The sequence below is a fragment of the Phaseolus vulgaris genome, chromosome 8 (assembly GCF_051622355.1).
Source record: "Phaseolus vulgaris cultivar YP4 chromosome 8, ASM5162235v1, whole genome shotgun sequence".
NCBI classification, from domain to species: domain Eukaryota; kingdom Viridiplantae; phylum Streptophyta; class Magnoliopsida; order Fabales; family Fabaceae; genus Phaseolus; species Phaseolus vulgaris.
In genome coordinates, this window is record NC_143505.1 from 56,738,658 (window position 1) to 56,758,685 (window position 20,028).

The following is a 20,028-nucleotide window of genomic DNA, read 5'->3' on the forward strand; positions in this document are numbered from 1 at the left end:
TAACATACTTTACTTTTATCACATTATATTACCTTTTACTTACTACCTAAATAATTTATTTTTCATATAGTTTATTAGTATTTTCTTAAAGTAGAAAGTATGATCAAATATGACTAAAGTGTTAAGAAATAGAAAAAATTTAAATCAATTTCAATTTAAATTACATTCATATAATTTTATTCATACAATTTATCAAATGTCTACTTCATTTGATAAGAATGTAGAAAAACCATAGTTTGAAGTTAGTATTTTAAATGTCTCCTTCAAATTCTTGAAATAAATACTACAAATTATTGGTTGAATGTACAGAAGAACAGATAAAGTTGTTAGTTTAGGATTATTATAGTTTTTTTTATCAAATAAACTAAGTCAAAATAAACTTTATAATTGAAAATTTATATAATAAATTTGACCAACAATATTCAAATAACTTAAAAAATAGTATAAATTTTTTACTATAATATATTATAATTGGTTAATAGAGTTGAACAATAGGTAATTAAAATTTTATTAGAAAAATATAAATAAAATCTGCCTCAGCTTTTTTATGGAAAGAGATAAGAATTGAATATATTATTGCATAAAATTTAGTGTCTTACATGTACAATATGAATTGAATAATAAAATATAATGTTGTTCAAAATTATTAGGAGGTATAGACGTCTAGAAAAGGTGTTAAGAAGAAATAATTTTAATTTTTCTGATCCATTTTTTCTGGAATCTTTATATGTACGTGTTGGTGTGGCTTTTTTCTGTCTCATAATTTTTCCTTGGAGTTATTTCTCAAAATTAAAATTGTTAAATCTAGAATCCATAGTTGTGCCTACTATTTTATTTCTTTTGTTTATTAATATTTTTTTTATGAATGGAATAATAAAAAAGATTAGAAAAGAGGAAATAAAGAAATGGTGAGAGCATTAGAGAGTGAGTTTTGAAGTTGCAAATGGTGAGTGTGAGTTGATAGAATAGGAAGATGGAAATGTGGTTGGAGTAGGGTGGTGTAGCAATGATGGTGGAGTAAGTTCCTAAGGAGTGCGGTTTCAACGCGTATGAGTATTACAATTAGAAGGTCCAACTTCAACGACTCCACTACCTCTTCTCTTCAACTTCCTTTCTTGTCCTTTTACGACACACCTGCTTATGGATAAGCTTTTTTTCCTCCATCACTTATTTACTTATTATTTTTAAAATAAACATATTCATTCACACTTTCAAATTCCAATTCCATGTTCTTCATGTGTGTGTGCATGCCCTCTGTCTGATTCCATCCATTCCCGGTCCACACGTCTTTCTCTCTCATCTCTCCAAGTTCCAATCCCATCCCACATATCCATATATAAATACACACTTCTATTCTATCTCTTCAAATACCATAACTTCTCTAATTCACAAAACTATTACTTCTTCCTATCCATCTTCCCAAACATGGTTGATCTAGATTGGCAAACAAAGATGGTGTGTTCAAACATGTCTCCCAACTCCACCAAACTCTCCCTCTTCCCAAACAACATCCCAATCCCCACTTTGCAAATCCCTCTTCTCCAAAACGACATCACCGCTGCCTCCTCCCCGCTCTGTGCTGCCTACGACAACTACCTTCGCCTCCCCGACCTCAGAAATCTTTGGGCCTCTAACCACTTCCCCGATTGGCCCAACTACCCAATCATAAAGCCCGCCTTACACGCCCTCGAAATCACCTTCCGATTTCTCGCAACCGTTTTATCGGACCCGAGGCCCTACGTTAACAAGCGCGACTGGGCCCGACGCCTCGAGTCTCTCGCCTCCGCGCAGGTCCAGATCATTGCCATGCTCTGCGAAGACGAGGAGCAAAACCCAGAGACACGTGGCAAGGCGCCTGTCTGTGACGTCAACGACTTCGTCACCGCTCAAAGAAGAAGCTACAGCGAGGAGAGCTTTCTCCCGCGTCTCGCCACGTGGCACAGGTCCCGGGATGTGGCGAGGAGGATCCTGGCCACCGTGGAATGCGAGATGACGAGATGCACCTACACGCTGGGCCTGGGAGAGGCCAACCTCGCGGGAAAGAAGGTTCTCCGTTACGACGCCGTTTGCAGGCCGACCGAGATCCCGTCTCTGGATCCGACGCCGTTTGATCACGTGGAGAACTACGAGAACAGGACCCTGCACGCGGCGCAGCAGATCGTGGAGTGCTGGACGCGTGTGGGGAGGAAGTTGGTGGAGAGATTGGTGGAGTCTGTGGAGAGGAGGGCGTTGGAGAAGGCGGCGAGTGAGTGCCACGCGGTGGAGCGGATCTGGAAGCTTCTGGCGGAGGTTGAGGACGTGCATGTGATGATGGATCCGGAGGATTTTCTTCGGCTGAAGAAGGAGTTGGGGATGAGAAGGCAAGGCGAAACGGTGGCGTTTTGCTTTAGGTCGAAGGAGGTTGTGGAGTTGGCGAGGGTATGTAGGGATCTGAGGCAGAAGGTGCCGGAGATATTGGAAGTGGAGGTTGATCCGAAGGGTGGGCCCGGGATGATGGAGGCGGCCATGAAGGTGTACGCGGAGAAAACGAAGGGGTCGGAGAAGGTTGTTGTTTTGCAGGGTATGCAAGCGGTTGAGGTGGCGATGAAGAGGTTCTTCTTCGCGTACAAGCAGGTTGCGACGCTTCTGATGGGAAGCTCCGAGGCCGATGGATTAACTCAGATATTCCTTCAACCCACATACTTCCCTAGCTTGGATGCTGCCAAGACATTTCTTGGTTATTACTGGGAAAATAACAACAATAACCAAAACCAAAATTTGGTAGTTCCATGGTAGTTAAATTGGTTACATAATTCAATTCAATTCACTTCATAGTTAAACCTACCCACACAAAGGAAAAAAGATACAAAAAAAAAATAGGTTGATGTACACACGTATGCTTCTGTAAAATATTATTCCACTATTTTTTGAATCATATTCTTTTCTCTGCTGTAAGGTATTACCTTACGGTTGAGCAACAAGATGCATTACAAGAAAGTGGTTTGTGTTTGTTTTAGATTCCATTCAAGCTCTATCGCACTCCAAAGTTTGAATGAGATCTCACACACTCTCCATGCTTTCTATTTATCCACTCTTACTGGGTCAATATAATTAAAAAAATATATAGCATCACTATTTTTTTATAAAAATATGACTAATTAATTTTAAAAATTGGGTGAAAGCAGAAGAATCTAATTAAGGGTACAGATACGGGTCTAATGCTAGGCAATTTCGCAAATTTTGTAGACTACGTAACAAGCTACGTCTTGGAATCTTATATGTTCAGCTTGAGGATCCTAGAAGAAATTCTTTTCTTTGACTTGGATGATATGTCCCACAATGGATATTTATTAAAATATAAACTATACGTCTAATATATCGTATGAGTAGGTTATTGTGCTCCTTGTGGACAAAACTATGAGTTTAACATTATATTATAAAGAATAAAGTTTTTTTACACTTTTAGCATACCACTAAAGTCCATCTTGCTTAAGACCATAAAAGAATTGTTGAAACTTACAAAAAAAAATCATTTTTATTCTAGGAATGTCATGTACACTGAAGATCTTCTTTCATGCAGATGATCTTCATGTAAGTATAGGTGGGATGGATTCCTGGAAAATCACATGAGACTTAATATTATTGTACTGGTTATTCAAGTCACGGAGAAACTGCATGGCTTGATTTTCTTGTTTTTTTTTTAAAAGTAATAGAAGAAACATAACAAGAACATCTATTTTGACAAGTGCAAACCGGATTGGACCTGAAATTTTCTAGCTCATCCCAGATAATTCTTAGTTTGGTCAAGTATTTCGTAAAGGAAAGATCACCTTAGTTCAAGAACAATGCTTCCATTTGCATATATGAAATCGTTCCAAATATCTAGAGCTTTGTCCATCCATATTATACTTTGTTGGATTAGGACAAAGACTGAGTGAACCAGCCACAAAGCTACCATGTTGTTACAACGATTTCAAGCAAATCAAACGGGATATGCTTTTGCGGAAAGTGAAGCAGTATTGTGGATGAACTCAACCTTATTCTTAATATTTAAAGTCGTCACTATATATCTATTCCATAAGTGTTAGTTGGTGAAGATAAGAATCGAAAAAACAAGAGATGTAGCCAAATTTTTATTCAGATAAAAAGTGTAAAAAACCTTGAAAAAAAAAAACAAAAATAAGATCGCAATGACAACACAATTTAGGCAAATTTACCAAGAGGAGAATATGAAAAAAAAAACTTTAAGAAAAGAGTAGAGAGAAGGAGAATGATGCAAAGAGAATATGTTAGAAAAATTATCATTCAATGTAATACCGAAAGTTTAGACCCTTCTCAGATAAAACAAGGACCGAAAAAGAAAAGGACTGAAAAACAGCGAGTGAAAAAAAAAAAAACAAGAGTTTATCATGTTAACAATAATTATTTTTTTCCAAATCTATCATTCATTTATTCTTTAAGGTTTAGGGTTTATTTTATATTTATTCCACTGCAAATAAGACCGTGTTATGTAAAATAATCTTCCTCTTAGAATTTGTGACTAGAGACTTTCTTATATTTTTTTATATGAAAAAAAAAATCTTTAATAGGATATATCTTTTCTTAAACGGATTTTAGTATTTTTTAAAATTTGGTTTTAATTTTTGGTTAGAAATGCTTAAGCTGGTAAGAAATTTTATTTTTTGGAATTTTTAAGTTGAGAATGTTTAACATTTACTGTAAATAAAATTTACTTATGGTATTTACTAGTTGTTTATAACTTATATAAATTAATTTGTTAAGAGATGTAACTAAATTTATCGAGTTAAAATATATTTAATGTAGTAAAAATGTTACGTTTCTCTTATCATTATTTAATGTGATAAATAATCGTTTTTTTTTTGTAGATATACTGTATTACTATTTGATTCAAATTTGTATAAATTTCTAAAAACATTTATGATCGATCAAACAAATTTCAATCATTTCTAGGAATGATATTTAATAATTTATGATTCTGTTAATTGAAGAATAAAATCCTATCCTAAACTAATAACATGCATTTTTTTAGAAACAAAGAGAGTGAACTTAATAATTATCTGTGTTTGGATTTGCAGATCGATGTTGTTGAGCACAGAAAAACAACTGAAAATAAGTTAGAAAATCAAGACTTATAGTTATTACAAAAATACATATTTTGAAAAAATTAAGCTTTCTTTGTTTTATGCAAAAACTTGTGCTGAAACAAACAAATATTATATTGAAAATATAACTGATCTTAATTTTGTATTAATATTTTAATATTTTTATTATAATAAAATAAGTAATTTATATAATATCATTTATATTATTATATAAAAAAATATATTATTTGATTATTTTTTGTGTTATCTTTTAATTAGGTAATTTTACTTTTTATTAAGTATAAAATAATTCATTCATAAAATACATAATTGAATAATTTCATTTTATTAAATAATTTTTAAAAATAACCGTAACATAATACTTTTGAGTGGTGTCCAAAGTGATCCGTTGCGTATGTCTCGCATCGCAATTTGGGTGACAAAAGGAACCATTGAATCAAAAAGAGGATGATCCACCAATCAATAAATATCAAACAAAATCCATTGAAAAATAATATTAAAAAGCAAAATAAATATCTTGAAACTTTATCTCATTGCCACGTTGATCAGGCCCCACGTGTTATCCACTCCTCTCTTTTTTCTTTTGCATTTATCATCCAACCTCTCCTACGACTCATCAAACAAAAAACTTTTTCAGTAAGCTGAGTACCCTCTTCTGTTGCCATTTGTTCTCTTCTCTGTTACTTTTCCATATACAAGACCCATTCTCCAACTCCAATGAACCACCTTCTTTCACTGTTCTCATTCTTAATTACTCTTCACTAAATTCCATACCTACCCCTCATCTTCACTCCCTATTTTATCGATCGTTTTTATTTTTACCCGTTTCAGTTTTACCATAATTTTAGTAATTTGATTCTGAAATTGATACAGAAAACAAAGAACTTTTTGGGGTGATTTTTTATTGATTCTATTTGGGTTTATTCAATTATGATTGTATTTTAGGTGTTTTCTTTTTTTCTGTTATTCATTGTTTCTGTGATCCCTGGAAGAACTTGGTGATCGAGCATGGCTTCTAGAGTCTCTTCCAATCTGAAATGTTGGCACTTCAGGACCCCTCAGTATTGTGATTCATGGAAGACGCCTCGTGTAGCTTCTTCTTCGCTACTGAGGCGTGTCACTGAGAGGAACTATGTTATGCCATGTGGGTTGGTCTATAGGTCAAGGAATTTGAGGGTGCAAAGAGGGAAACCAGTTTACTCTGCACTTTTTGATGACTTTCACCAAGAGGAAATGATGAATCTGGTTCAGATTGGTTGTTGTGATGAAAATGGTAATGAAATTGCTTGTGCTGTCTCTGATATTACCCCAAACAAACAACTCAAAAATTTCTCGGGCAGAGGTTCTTCTGAGGAATTTAGGATAACGGAGCCTGAAGTTTTGGAGCCTTCTCTTTTGGGAATCCAGCCTGAGCCACCTAGCTGGCCAGAGAGGGATGAGATTTTGAGACTTAGCTTTGAGAGGAAAGTGAACAGTGTGGAAATTCCTTTGTCCATCAGGATGATTAAGAAGAAGCTACAATTGGAGGAGGGTTTCAAAGAGGCTGGTGAGTTGACTGAATTAACTAACTGTTCTATGAAAAAGACCTTCTCCTCTATGATGTTTATCATGCATGAGCTTCAAAGTCGGGCCTTGCAAACAAGGGAGAGTCTGTGTGGTGAAGACTTAGAAAGTGTCATGGCCAAGCTAGGGAGAGAAATGGATGCTTCGTTTGTTTGGCTCTTCCAACAGGTTTTCTGGAAGACCCCAACTCTCATGGTCGATGTGATGGTCCTCTTAGCTAACTTCTTGGTGTTCTCAACGAATGACAACACTGTCAAGGCAATCATTCCTTCCCTGATCACAAAGGCTACACCCTTGACTAACGACGAGAGTAAAGTACAACATTTACTAGACGGTACTGATGCTGATCAAGGTGAGTATGTGAAGCAAGAGTTGTCAGAGGAAGAGGAAATGTTGTGGAATTCCTTGCAAGAGGAGGCTGCAATTTTGCAAAAGGAATTGAGGAGTGATGTTTTGGACCACGAGACAAGGCAGCGGTTTGTGGCCCCAGTATCCGTGGAGCTTGAAGGGGATCATTATGAGGAATATATTAAAACTGACCTTTATTACAAAAAGCATTTGCTCCAGACACCTCACTGTTCCCTTCTGCTGTCTAACTATGCACAGTTTCTATTCCTTGTCCTTCATGACATTGAAAGGTGAGTTCTCAACTTTGTGATCAAATCTGTTTGGCACTAGATGATGCTGCATTCTTTAATAAGAGGAAGAACAAATATTGTTGCTTGTTTATTCTCTGTGCAGAGAAGGGTGTTTAATTTATGGTTTTAGTGAAGCTCATTTGAGTCTTTGAAGATTTATTTTGGTTTAGATTGGATTGAAGTAACATTTTGCAATATTGACCTAAAAATGAGGGTACTGCTTGACAAGTGATCTGGTATAGGTAAACTTTTCAGGGGCGAAGGCATGACAGATAATGTAAATGTATCTTGAAGTTTCTCTCTTTAGCCCTTTTCTACAGTGTATTCGATTTCCATTTCTGATTTATATTATCATTTTGAATACATTTTATATTGATTTTCAGGGCAGAAGAGTACTACAAGCGTTCGGTGTTGGTGGAAAAACCGGAGGCTGAGGCATTCATTCGCTATGCTGACTTCTTGTTGATGGTAAGAAAGGATGTTTGGGCAGCAGAACTGAGATATCTGCAAGCATTGGAAACAGATCCTGGCAACAGTTACTATTTATCAAAGTACGCCAGTTTCCTTTGGAACACCGGTGGACAAGATGCTAATAGTTTTCCTATAGAAGAATTGGACAACTTACAGCTATGACTGTTCATATATGATTCATCACAGCTATGACATTGTTCATATGATTCATCGTGGCTGAGTGATTGTACTTTTTGGTAGCATGATTATTGTTAGTGCCAACTTTACCTTCTACCTTCGAGAGCTGAAATGAACACGCAATCTCAAATGTGAAATTGTATCAAGAAATGTGAAAAGTAATATGATGTTAATTATTTACGGTCTTATTATGAATCCCATTTTCCAATATTCTTCCAACTCAACAACGTTATCTATTGGGCTAATTGACTGTTAATATAAATTCAAAATAGGAGATGAGATAACGTGAAAATCTGTATCACAGATAGAGCTTCATCACTCCGGGTGTACAAAACCTTAATAATGTTGTACAATAAAATTCTTAATATTTTGAGAAAAAAGCACCACAGGATGCTGCCTTGTATTTACTTAGCAATAATACAAGAAATTAACCTAAGGAATTTGATCATTAGCAGCAAAACACATGAATTATGTATACGATCCAATATAATACAGATCTGTGACTAACGAGAATGGATCAACTCAACTAGCAACTAGCAGACGAAAGTGGAACTTCTAAAAACCGCAAAGAAATCAAAATTCAAGCGTCACCAAAACCAGATATTACGGCTATCGACGGCCTTCACTGAAGTAGATACCAAGGGCATCCGCCCATACACGGCAGCAAATCTGTTGACGCACTCTGTTCTTCTTTCACTGTGACCTCCCAAACTACTGATTCCAGTCGATCCAATCTCAAATATTTTACCTGTTACAAAAAATAACAAAATCGATCAAGTTAATATTCGTATAGTATACAAGGGTTGCCATATATCAACACCTTCGTTTAAAAATAATGAGTGCATTGTTCAATTTTGTATTAACAATGAATGAGCTTCCCAGCACAAAATCAATTACATATTCTTTGTATTTAAAAACTGTGCATATTAACCCTGTAAACAGCAGTGTACTGGCCAGTGGTTGATAATAATACAAAATATGTCAGAAAACACCAGCACCATCACGAGTTTAAAAAATAAGTGTCAAACGAAGAATGAATCGTCAATCTGTTTCAGTGATCACACCAAGATAAATTAAAGATAAATGAAAATAATACTATGCTTAATTCATACCTATGCTTGCACTGCGCAATTACGCTGATATAGAAAGAACTAAAATTCCATACTGAAATAATAAATGTTCTCGATTCAATTTAGCTGGGTTAACCTTGCTGTATTCAGATGCGTTATGCATTATACACTGTCTACCATATGACGGGCAGAGAGGCAAGGGACACGGAATCAAGGACTAATTTCACAAAAAAAATACTTAAGTACGTCTATTTCCTTTTGCTAATGGTATGCCTCTTGTATGCTAACAAGATATCAGTTACTATTATGCAAGAAAGCGAGAAAATAGGATATACCTTCAAATGAACACAGCAAACTATCAGTAGTTCAAGCATTAATAAGTAGCAAAATGCCAAAATATTGTTTTCTAATGCAGTTTTGACATACATCTAAATGAACACAGCAAACTACTAATAGTTCTAGCATTAAGAAGTAGCAAAATGCCAAAAAAAATTGTTTTCATGTGTAGTAATGACATAGCAAAGATATGCATGTATCATTTATTGGCTCCCCATCCTCGACTTAATCACTCAAATGTCAGGAAGGTGATGAATCCGTATACAAGAGAAGTTCATCATTTAAGGAAAACAAAGGCACTATGCACTTTGAGCTAGTTAAGGAACTTCTGAATTGAACAACCAAAATAGAAAAATAATAATCCACGTGATTCCTATGCAATGGTTATAGAATGTAGCGTTGTTTAGTTCTAAATTGTGTTCATCAGTATAAGAAAAAACTCAGAATATCGATCAATTTCTTTGATATGAATCAATTACCTTTAACCCATATGGGCGGTGCTCCAGTAGCATTTGCAACAAGGAAAGACATTGCAATATCTTCACAATTCCTGGTAAATAAATTCAATTATTGAGTAAAAAATTAAGAAAAGGTGGCACCAAAGTTGAGAGATTGAAATCTGATTAAAAGAAGGCAATGAATAATTATTTATTCAGGGAAAAACCTGTTCTTGGTTATATATTCTCTAATTGACGATGGCATCTCGTTTGTATAAATATTGAAATACTTTTTGTGAAAGAACGCTGCCTTGGAGAGCACCATGCTATATGTACCCGTCCACCACACAGACCACCATCCACCATAGCTAAATTTGTCGTCATTATCTTTCTGCAAGCAAATGAAATAACTTAAAACATTATTTTTCATATTTTTCCAGTCATGGCACTAAACTCGGGGAAATTAATGAAAGAAACCTAAAATCTTGCAGGTTTAAGGATCAAACATTACGGTAATCAGTAAGGCTCACTTTAAGTTTAAAGATGCATCAAACAAAGACTAGAAAGATGTTGAAGATTAATATATGAAATTCCTTCCTCTATGACAGAACTGAACTTTCTTCCCTTTAAATTGGATACTCATCAAGAAAAGTATAACATGTCTCAAGTTCAAAATAAGGATCCAGTTTTGAAAGTAAATTACACAAGATATCCAAAATGTGCTATTTTTGTTGTTTCAATGTCAGTCGCAAATCCCTCTCAAAATTGAAATGGATCTTCACACCATATTTTCACAAAAAATATGCTTTCTATATTTTGCAAAACAACATTTTGAAAGGTAAATGTTACGAGTAATCAGAGTAGTTATGCATGAAAGTTAGAATAGAAATGATTGACTTGTTTGACTCGCTCCACACCTCCATTCAAAATTAGTCATACACTTCCTCTCATGTTTGAGCTCCAAAAGCAAAGGCAAAAAAACTTATTATGCGACCAAAATTAACAGGGATAGCGGACAATAATTCAATAAGAAAAAGATAACCATACCAACGAATCCAGCCAATGGACACGAGGTACAAATCCAACCATCGTATCAGGTGCACTTTGCCAAACATCAAATGCAAACTCCACTGAAGAGCAAGGAAATATGACATCGTCATCAATAGAAAACACGGCATCTGTCTCCAAATCCTTTATTTCTTTAAATCTATTGTTCAAGCTGTCTTCCTTGTTGATATCAAACCTCAATTTCACTTGTCGTCCATCTTTAGGCTTGGACTTTACAACGTGGTGCAGAAATTTTAAAAGAATATCCGAAGGAGGATTGGGTTCACTCCACACAATATGTACTGATTCAAGACGAGGACATGATGAATAATGCTTGATGGACTGCTTTAGCAGATCATATCTCTTCCACGTGTTCATTACGATAGAATACCCTCTCCTGTGAACAAAAACATTAAACGACAATGAGTGTATGATATCACAAGCAACATAAGCTCATTAGTCTTGAGAAAACAAAACTTAGTATGAAAAAACCAATCCCCAGACCAAATACCACGAACATATTTATCAAGAATATACGATTGAGGTTGGAGTTCTCCTGAGCTAGGTTCTAGGTTAATCAAAATTCTAAACCACAAAACCCCATATTCTATTTCATTCACTCGATTTTCAGTTCAATATTGTTTCTGGAAAAACTCAGAAAAGGGTCATGAACCTCGTAATATAAAAAAGATGGACTCCAATATCTTGTCATATGGTTATGAACCCAAATTCCTTAACATATCTAATATCTTATCACTTGACAACAAAACACAGGTAATTAATAAAGCGTAAACGATATTAATAGTAATAATGACATCAGGAAGAAATTTCCCAAACATCAACTTCCAAGATCCCAAAACCCAAAAAGTCATTCATCCGCGTCTAAAATTGCAAAAATTCCTTCGGAGCAACACCAATCATTTGAATAGCTTGCATCCAAAACGAAGATATCTTCACCCTCCTATTCTCTTTCCAGAATTAACCTAGCAAATAAAACCTAGAGACACTCATCCCTTTCTTAACGTTTTTTTTCCACAAATGCAGGAAACAGGAAAACGACGAATACAAATAAAACGGAATCTGAGAAGCCAACACGTATATGGAAATCCCTGAAATGCAAAAAAAAAAAGTCCGTTGCCAAAAACGAAGCGATCTTAATCGTTTAATTTAACTTTTGGAATTATCCGTATTAAGAAACTGGAAAACTTATGGTATTAAATTAATGAAGTGCAGAAGAGAGCAAGGAAGAAAAGAACGAGAACCTGGAATCGGATAAGAGAGGCGGAAGAGGCGTCTGGTTGTTCCATAGGACGAAGGAAGAAGCGCTTGTGGAGAAGGCGAGAAGCGTGAGGGCGACGCAGCAACAGAGGAGAAGCTTGATCTTGACTGATTTAACGGTGGAGATCGCGAGTAGACGGAACCGCTGCTCTGTCCGACGGTTCCAACCGCAGCAGCTCCCTCTCATCACCGCCGCAAGGAATGCGCGCAGGCGAGGCGAAGATCTCTCCGAGGCGAAGCGGTCCGGTTCAGCGGCGAGGCATCCGGAGAGAGAAAAAAATTTGAACGGATTGTGTTGTGTGTGCGCTCAGGTTGGCTTTGACGTGTGAAAGTGAAAGCTTAACGTTGTAGCTTACTGATTGTTGAGCCTTGTCGTTGTGTGTCTCTGTCTCAGTCGCAGATCACATTGACAGGAATTGATGCCAGAAATGAAACGAGACGAAGCTGAATAGATATAATGAGAGAAACGGGAGGAGAAAGAGAGAGAGAGAGAGAGAGAGAGAGAGAGAGAGAGAGAGAGAGAGAGAGAGAGAGAGAGAGAGAGAGAGAGAGAGAGAGAGAGAGAGAGAGAGAGAGAGAGAGAGAGAGAGAGAGAGAGAGAGAGAGAGAGAGAGAGAGAGAGAGAGAGAGAGAGAGAGAGAGAGAGAGAGAGAGAGAGAGAGAGAGAGAGAGAGAGAGAGATTCGTTATTTTTTTTATTTTTTTTTATTTTCATTCACATTGGATGGGTTCCGACATGGTTTTTGTTTGGGCCTTGGGGGCTTGTATAATCGCTTCACTCACGAACAAACTTCAGGTGCTGCGTGCCACGTGGACGCTTTCGTAACCGCTAGATTAATCGGACCGCCATCCCGTGGCGTCTGAGAGGGGTGGTTCCTGCGTCCCTTCACACATTTGATTCCTGCACGATGATGACGACGATGATGATGATAACGGCATGTGAGTGAGTTGAATAAAACGAGCTCAACAGAACTTCGTTGCGGTGGCTTTTTAAAATCTTTATTTGACTTTTTTATAACTGCGATTCTGTTCTTCCTTATTAATAACTATCTCTTTGTTTCCTAGTTTGCAACGTATTCACATTGATTCTCATTAAATTGATTTTCAGCTCTTAAATCCTATAATTAAACTAAATATTTAAATCATAATAATTAGCTACCGTTACATCAGTTCATTTTAATATTCAATGTAACAAGTCAAATTTTTTGGTGTTAATTAAAGCAAATAAAAAAAATCATGGTAATTCATTTCGTGAGACTTAAATAAGTGGATCATTTGCATGAAATGAAAGGAGGAAAGAAAAAGAAAAAGACAAAGAAAAAGGAAGAAGTGGTGATGGTAGAGAGAGAAAAAAAGAAACAAATTACACGATAATTTGAAAATCATAGTGATTGGCTTTTCACGAAAGAGAAAAAAAAAGTGAAAAAATACATTATATTTAATTATATTTTTGCATTTTTATTACTTTTTTTAAAAAACAATTCATAGTTGATGGAGTATAGAGTTATACTTTTTCTTTTCTTTTCATACTTAAATTTTTAAAGATAAAAAACATAATAAAATAATACTATAATAAAAATAGTTTGTTTACATTGAACTAAATATGTTATAAAAAAATACAAGAGAATCGCATGTTATAAGTTTCAGCTTCTTATTAAATTTTTAGGGACATATATATAGATTTTTTTTTTCTAAGTATTACTTCAGTTTGAAGATTTTTCTTAATTTAAAATGAGATTTTTGTTTGCTCTAATTTTTTTATTGATTAAAGTATGATATTTATTTGTAGTCTTTTAAAAAATAACTAAAAATAATTAATTTTGATCCTACATATAATGATGGGAAAAAAGTTCGATACATGATTGTCTATGTGTAGTGTGGATTAGAAAATCGGTTTGCAAAACTTAAAAAAAATCATATTATTTATTTTATAAGATTAATTTAAATAAATAAAAGTAGTTAAAAGATGTAAAATATATAAATAATTTAATCTAGATGCTGCTTATATATTAACTTTTTATTAGTATTAGAAAAATTAAATTTATAAATTAAATTAACAGTACTAAAAACATATTTTTTTTAAAAAAATACTAAATTCTTGAAAAACTACACATTAGAAGTTTGGATAAATTGTATGTTAATTATATATCGATCTATTTCTTTTTTAGTAAACAAAAAATATAATATTAGTATAAAAGATATAATTTCGATAATTTTGTTTAAATTCTGAGTTAAGGTAACTGAATATATATTATGTATTTAATAATTATCATGTATGTTTATTAAGGAAAAAGTTAATAGTAATATCTAATTAACATTAAAAGAATGACTAAGATTTTTAAATTTAGAAAATAAATAATTGAGTGAAATTTCCACTTTACCACTCTATTTATTTAGTGGTAAAAAAATTATCATGATTAATATTATAGGATACTAATTAACTGTTTATATGTTGCGCAAAATATTAAAGTGATGATTCTGAGTAAGACATATCAGTATTATGTTATAAATAATGTTACCATGGTATACTTAAAAAAACTCTTAAATTTCTAAAATAAATTATATTTATCTATCTTAAATTCAACACTAGATATTAAAAACAGCTATTTGAAATTTGAAGAAATAAAAAATATTTTTAATAATCAAAATAGAATCTCACTAATTTTACGTCATAAATTGTATATCATCATATTGAAAATTACACCAATCACCATCCCTAATAATAATCGTGGTACGGCATGGCTACTAAAATATACAACAAAGAAATGTCAACTTAGTGAACAAAGACCACGTGTTTATTGGGTCAAAGTTTAATTTCATACCAATCCTTTTTTAAAATAAAGAAAGAAAGTGCTTGCGAGGTAATTAAGAGTAATTGGTCAATTTGGAGAAAATAAATTAATGACACATTGTAATTGGCTAATGAAATAATTATCATTAACCAACAATATTTGTTTTATTATTATTGAAGTAAATGATTAATAAAATATTAAATAAGGACTGAATCTAGTTTGAAGAATGATTAACGTTATGTGTTTCTGTCTTTATGAGTATTTATGGGAAGTGTTAATGAGGATTTAAGGATCGATTTCTTTTGAACAAATTAAGTAATAATTTTAGATGTGTGAACGTTTTCATAGGAAAGAGTTTGTTTATTTGTTATGAATTATTAATAGAAGGCCCACGAAATAAGTGTTGTTTGAAGCATTGGTGGAAGAGAATTCAAAGATGGAGGATTAATGTTTCATAATTTGCATTGGAGCATTTTGATCAATTATATTGCGCGTGGCTGTGAAAATAACCCCTTTCTACTGTTTTTTTCTAAATATTTTGGAACAATACAAAATATATCTGAATGGACTTTTCCATAGAGAATATTCCATAATGTTGTTTTCCAAGAGGAATAAATGCATTTTTAATGTTTTAAAACAGGATAATATTTGTTCTTAATTTAAAAAAAAATATGGCATCTCTATTTAGACTCTGTATTTTTAGAAATATGGCATAAGTGAATTTTTCTTTATAAATGAGGGACAAACAATAATTTATTTTTTAGGACTAAAAGTAAGTATTTTATATTTGCAGAAACTAAAGATATATTATTATGTAAACAGGGGCTAGGTAGCAAAAATTGGGCTTAAATTATGAAATCAAGTATACATTAGGTAAAGTTTAAATTAATGAATATGAAGTGTCTTTACTTATCAATATCGATACTAATTCAAGAATAAATAATTTTAGGAGATTAGAAAAATATTACAATTACACGAAGTATAGAAGCCCAAGAGGTGTATAGTAGTTTAGTTTATTGGCAATTGCTTCTTATACCCAATCTTTTTGAACTTGCACCAACACAGTTTTAAATTTTCGAAAATACCCTTCATTCAAGAAATAAAAAACCAAAATTAAAAATAATATATTCCAGTAAAATAAATCGGAAGAAATTATTATGTTCTGGAAATAAAAATCTGAAAACAAAAGTTAAAATCCCATTTCGGATAAAAAAAAATACATGATACAAAAAGTTTATTCTAAAAAAAATAATCCAGAAACATATTTTTGGAAAAGGGGGTCTAGAATTATTTTTATATGCACTACACTTTATTGAAGGACCTTTTCGTCTTTTCCACTAAAATTGGGTGCAGTGATATGGTGTAGGAAGCAATTGCCTTGTTTATTTGGGGGACTAGGATGGTGTCATATTGGGCCTTGGACTAAAATCCTAATAGATAATAACAGATTAAGGACTGTTTCTTCCTGCACCTCCATAGGTTCTTGTGTCACCCCATACACAACGTGAAAATATGTTTTTATCCTTCTTGTGTCATCCCATAGAGTAGCTTCAGAATTATGTAATCCGGACATGCATTTGAAAAAAGACTTCCATATTACATAATCCGAAAATTAATCATGCTTCTGAAAAAAAAGCTTTCAAAATATGTAATTCATAAGTTAATTACGAATTTGAAGAAAAATCTCCGGATTACATAATTCAGAATATTACAGATAAATATTTTTAAAAATATGAGGTGAAAGAATAATACATGCATGCAGAAAGAAACAGCCAGATTAAGATTAAGAGTTCTTAGGGTCCGAGCCAAAAGCTAACAAATATGTTCTTTTAGGGAGATGAAGCAGAACAAAAAGTGATATTACAAAGAACAAAAATATATTTAACACCTGTAGTAGTTGTTCAACAACCCATCTTTAACATAAGATTGATTATTAAATTACTAAAGGATGGGTTAATTAAAAGTATTACATATTAAAGAAATTCGTCTGTTGTGTGATTTCGCACATCTTTTATTTTATCACCTATCATCATATTTGATTTTTGTGACGAACTTTGGAAACTCAAAGTCTTAAGATTTGTTCTTCTAAAATAAGCTAAACATAAATGAGGAAAATACCGACAATAATATTATTAATAAATAAATAAGAGCACTATGTAGAATTTTTGTTATATTTCATGTATTACACGAGAGATTATAGCTCTAGATATAAAATGTTGATTGATGGATTATTTTTATTAATCATGCATATTTTATTGTTATTAATCATTCTTTAACAAATAAAAATGCATGTTTTATGTGTTGTTATTAATCATTCTTTAACAAAGATCACGTTATGGTATTTAACAATCTTTGTTTCTATTAGGAGTTCTGTAAAAATACAAGTAAATTATTTTTACATAATTGCAACTTTTAAATCAGTAGTATCCTTTTTTAACATGATTTTTACTAAAGTGATGTTTCATCTCTGCATCTTTTGCTCTAGAATAAAGTATGATATTCTTAAAAAAAAAAAACAAATTACAATGCTATCATCACAAATGATAAAAATATTACTTTTATAGACTTTATAATCTTTTAGTTAATTTTTTATTCATAGAAGTTAGAGTAGCAACTAACAACAAAGATGTCTCAACTTTTGTAGTTGTTAATGTTATGGTCCTTTTCTTATTGCTTGTTCATGATAAGTTTTTTTTTGTGAAGTGACAATTCTCCATTAATATTTTTTTCCAACTGTCTTTTTCATAATAACCTACTACTTCAACATTTTTCTTCTTTTAAAGCATAAACCAGAGTCACTAATACAATAAAATGATTCTTTTGATAACAGTTAAGTGCACTTATCTTGAGTTAGATTGAAAATAAATACATAAGCATACAGTAAACATGATGCCTAGTTTAGATGTTAAGTATGAGTGAAAATCATGTGCCTTATTTTCTTTGAGTCTTTATTTGGTCTATGATGCTTAGTTTATGAGTGAATCAATCATGTGTCTTATTTTTGTTTGAGTCTTTATTTGGTCTAAATGAATTTGATGGATCCATATGAGATTTTATTTGTCCATCTTAAACTTCTTTAGAAATTCTTTCACATGCTTCGTCCAATGTATGCATATTGTTTTTTATTTGTTTAAATTGTAGATAGAGGAAGAAATTTAACTCGCTCATCATATTCATTTTGAACTTATTCTGCATAGGCTTAGAGAATTTACACAAACATTCATTAAGGTATACGGCTGCACATGATTTCTTCTGCAAACCTACTCCAAGACATATCCCCACCTTTCTGTAAATATATTTTGTTGTTTATGCAGAAACATATTCTTTCTTATGTGAAGGGTGGCATTTTTCTGGTGAAGCCTTGTGTGTTGGCATTAAATCAGTACCTAAATGGGTTAGAGTTGTTTCAGAAATTGGCTGGCATTGGTCTTGATGAACTCAGTTCTCAAGTTTTGTCCATGATGCCCCTAGATGAATTGATAGGTATAGTTGTAGAACAGATTACATTGGAAGGAATTGCTTCAATGTCTACAGGCTAGGAATTGTAGTTTTAGACTTTTTGGCCTAAATAGATGGGAATTTTTATTCAAGCCTTCAAATGGTGGGTAGAAGTATGATTCCTTTCCTGGAGTTTTTCTTTGTTTTTTTCCTTGAATATTTTCAGGTTAAGTGGAAAGAGTGTGGATTTATAATATAATTATTGATCTCATCCCAGTTTTAGTCTTATGGGTTAGATTGCATGGTGCAAACAGGCCTCTGCCAAAACACTTGTCGACAGAAAAATAATTTTATGGACATACACTAGCTCTAATCCAATACATACTTGTGTATACTTCTAGAAAAAGTTCACTGATCATGGTGTTACCATGTCTTCATTTATGGTTATTACTATGGCATTGATTTTCCATCACACGGACCCACTGGACTTCCCATCCCTGACCTTATCAACAGATATTTATATATTTTCATTATTAAGACAGTTGAGATCAAGGTAGTTTAGGAGGAGACTAATTTTATCTATTTATATATCTAAACCCTAAACTATTTATAAGCATATAATTATAAATTAGTTGTTTTGGAGTTTATTAGATAAGGCAAAGTTTCTAGTTTCTCCAAGCTTTTTTTGGGCAATTTCATTTTCAGGTTTTCATTCTGGTTTTGTTGCAAGTTTATATTAAAGGAGACAGATTCATTCTTGAGCTTTAAACCATTCGTGCCTTTGACTTTGATCACCTCAATGATTGAAGAATAACACTTTTTGCTTTAAAATCTTAAGGATAAATCAGTACAGGATTATTTTCACCCTATACAACAATAAACTCAATTCTCTCACTTTTTGCTTTAAAACCTAACCAAAAAAGCATTCAATGCTTATTAATAGGTTTGTACAGAATAACGCCATTCTAAGCTAGCAAATCTTACATATTACTTTGACTAAGATCCACCAAGTAATTATGGAAGCCAAAAAGCCAAAAACAAAAAAGAAAAAGAGGATCTTCAGGGAGCATATGCTAAAGAAGTCCCCGGATTAGTCTGTTTTCAGCTAAAGGATGTTCAGTAGAAAATTCAAACACAATTTGGATCAAAATCTATCAAAATGCAACCACAATAAAAGAAACAAATGGAATAGTTAAACTAATAAGCAATTAGACTAATAAATTGGCAATGAGTTAGACCAATTTGATAAATGTTCATGTATTTTATTCTGGTTAGGGCCACTACAACCTAAGGATTAACTTACCAATGGTAATAATCCATGTATTATACTGACATAAACCAATCCAACTCACTTTTTAAAATATATTTTAAATTTAAAAGCCTATAATTTTTTAAAATAAAAAATACCTTAATACATGTTTTTTAAATCATAAAGCCGAAGATCTAGTTAACTGTTACAAAATTTTCCTTCAAAAAATATTATACATAGGGAGGAATCTCATTGATCAACATGGTATTTGAAGGAAATAAAAGAAGAGAGGAGGGGGGGAAAGAAAAATAAAGAAATCAATATCGGAGGGGCCAAATCAAAAGGGGTGGGAAGTGACAGGTCTTTCTGAATGAAGAATGCTACTAAGAAAAGCCAGAAGGTCTTTCTGCAGCAGTTCTGTACCCTTCACG

The 20,028-nt window shown here is 33.1% G+C and overlaps 3 protein-coding genes across 3 annotated transcripts; 2 read left to right on the forward strand and 1 right to left on the reverse strand.

Moving 5' to 3' along the window:
- The first annotated feature begins 958 nt into the window (after positions 1–958).
- LOC137823953 (nematode resistance protein-like HSPRO2) lies at positions 959–2,976 on the forward strand. The gene has a single exon (XM_068629336.2). It carries the CDS (start codon positions 1,426–1,428, stop codon positions 2,773–2,775), a length of 1,350 nt encoding a protein of 449 aa, XP_068485437.1. The 5' UTR covers positions 959–1,425; the 3' UTR covers positions 2,776–2,976.
- Positions 2,977–5,606: 2,630 nt separating this feature from the next.
- Positions 5,607–8,139, forward strand: LOC137823466 (uncharacterized). Its single transcript, XM_068628611.1, has 2 exons — positions 5,607–7,303; positions 7,687–8,139. The coding sequence occupies exons 1-2, from the start codon at positions 6,111–6,113 to the stop codon at positions 7,934–7,936; spliced, it is 1,443 nt and encodes a 480-aa protein (XP_068484712.1). The 5' UTR covers positions 5,607–6,110; the 3' UTR covers positions 7,937–8,139.
- Positions 8,140–8,232: 93 nt separating this feature from the next.
- EPC1 (Nucleotide-diphospho-sugar transferases superfamily protein) lies at positions 8,233–12,856 on the reverse strand. The gene is made up of 5 exons (XM_068628613.2): positions 12,104–12,856; positions 10,842–11,238; positions 10,022–10,185; positions 9,837–9,907; positions 8,233–8,699 (listed from the first exon to the last, which is right to left on the reverse strand). Exons 1-5 carry the CDS (start codon positions 12,304–12,306, stop codon positions 8,539–8,541), a joined length of 996 nt encoding a protein of 331 aa, XP_068484714.1. The 5' UTR covers positions 12,307–12,856; the 3' UTR covers positions 8,233–8,538.
- Positions 12,857–20,028: the final 7,172 nt, after the last annotated feature.

What these genes read in the sequence shown, in the direction of transcription:
- LOC137823953 (XM_068629336.2), top strand. Translation starts at nt 1,426, where the DNA reads ATGGTTGATCTAGATTGGCAAACAAAGATGGTGTGTTCAAACATGTCT.
- LOC137823466 (XM_068628611.1), top strand. Translation starts at nt 6,111, where the DNA reads ATGGCTTCTAGAGTCTCTTCCAATCTGAAATGTTGGCACTTCAGGACC. An exon ending in GTCCTTCATGACATTGAAAG is followed by an intron (nt 7,304 to 7,686) that starts GTGAGTTCTCAA and finishes ATTGATTTTCAG; the next exon opens with GGCAGAAGAGTACTACAAGC.
- EPC1 (XM_068628613.2), bottom strand. Translation starts at nt 12,306, where the DNA reads ATGAGAGGGAGCTGCTGCGGTTGGAACCGTCGGACAGAGCAGCGGTTC. An exon ending in CCTCTCTTATCCGATTCCAG is followed by an intron (nt 11,239 to 12,103) that starts GTTCTCGTTCTT and finishes TTTTGTTCACAG; the next exon opens with GAGAGGGTATTCTATCGTAA. An exon ending in ACCGCCCATATGGGTTAAAG is followed by an intron (nt 8,700 to 9,836) that starts GTAATTGATTCA and finishes TTTTTGTAACAG; the next exon opens with GTAAAATATTTGAGATTGGA.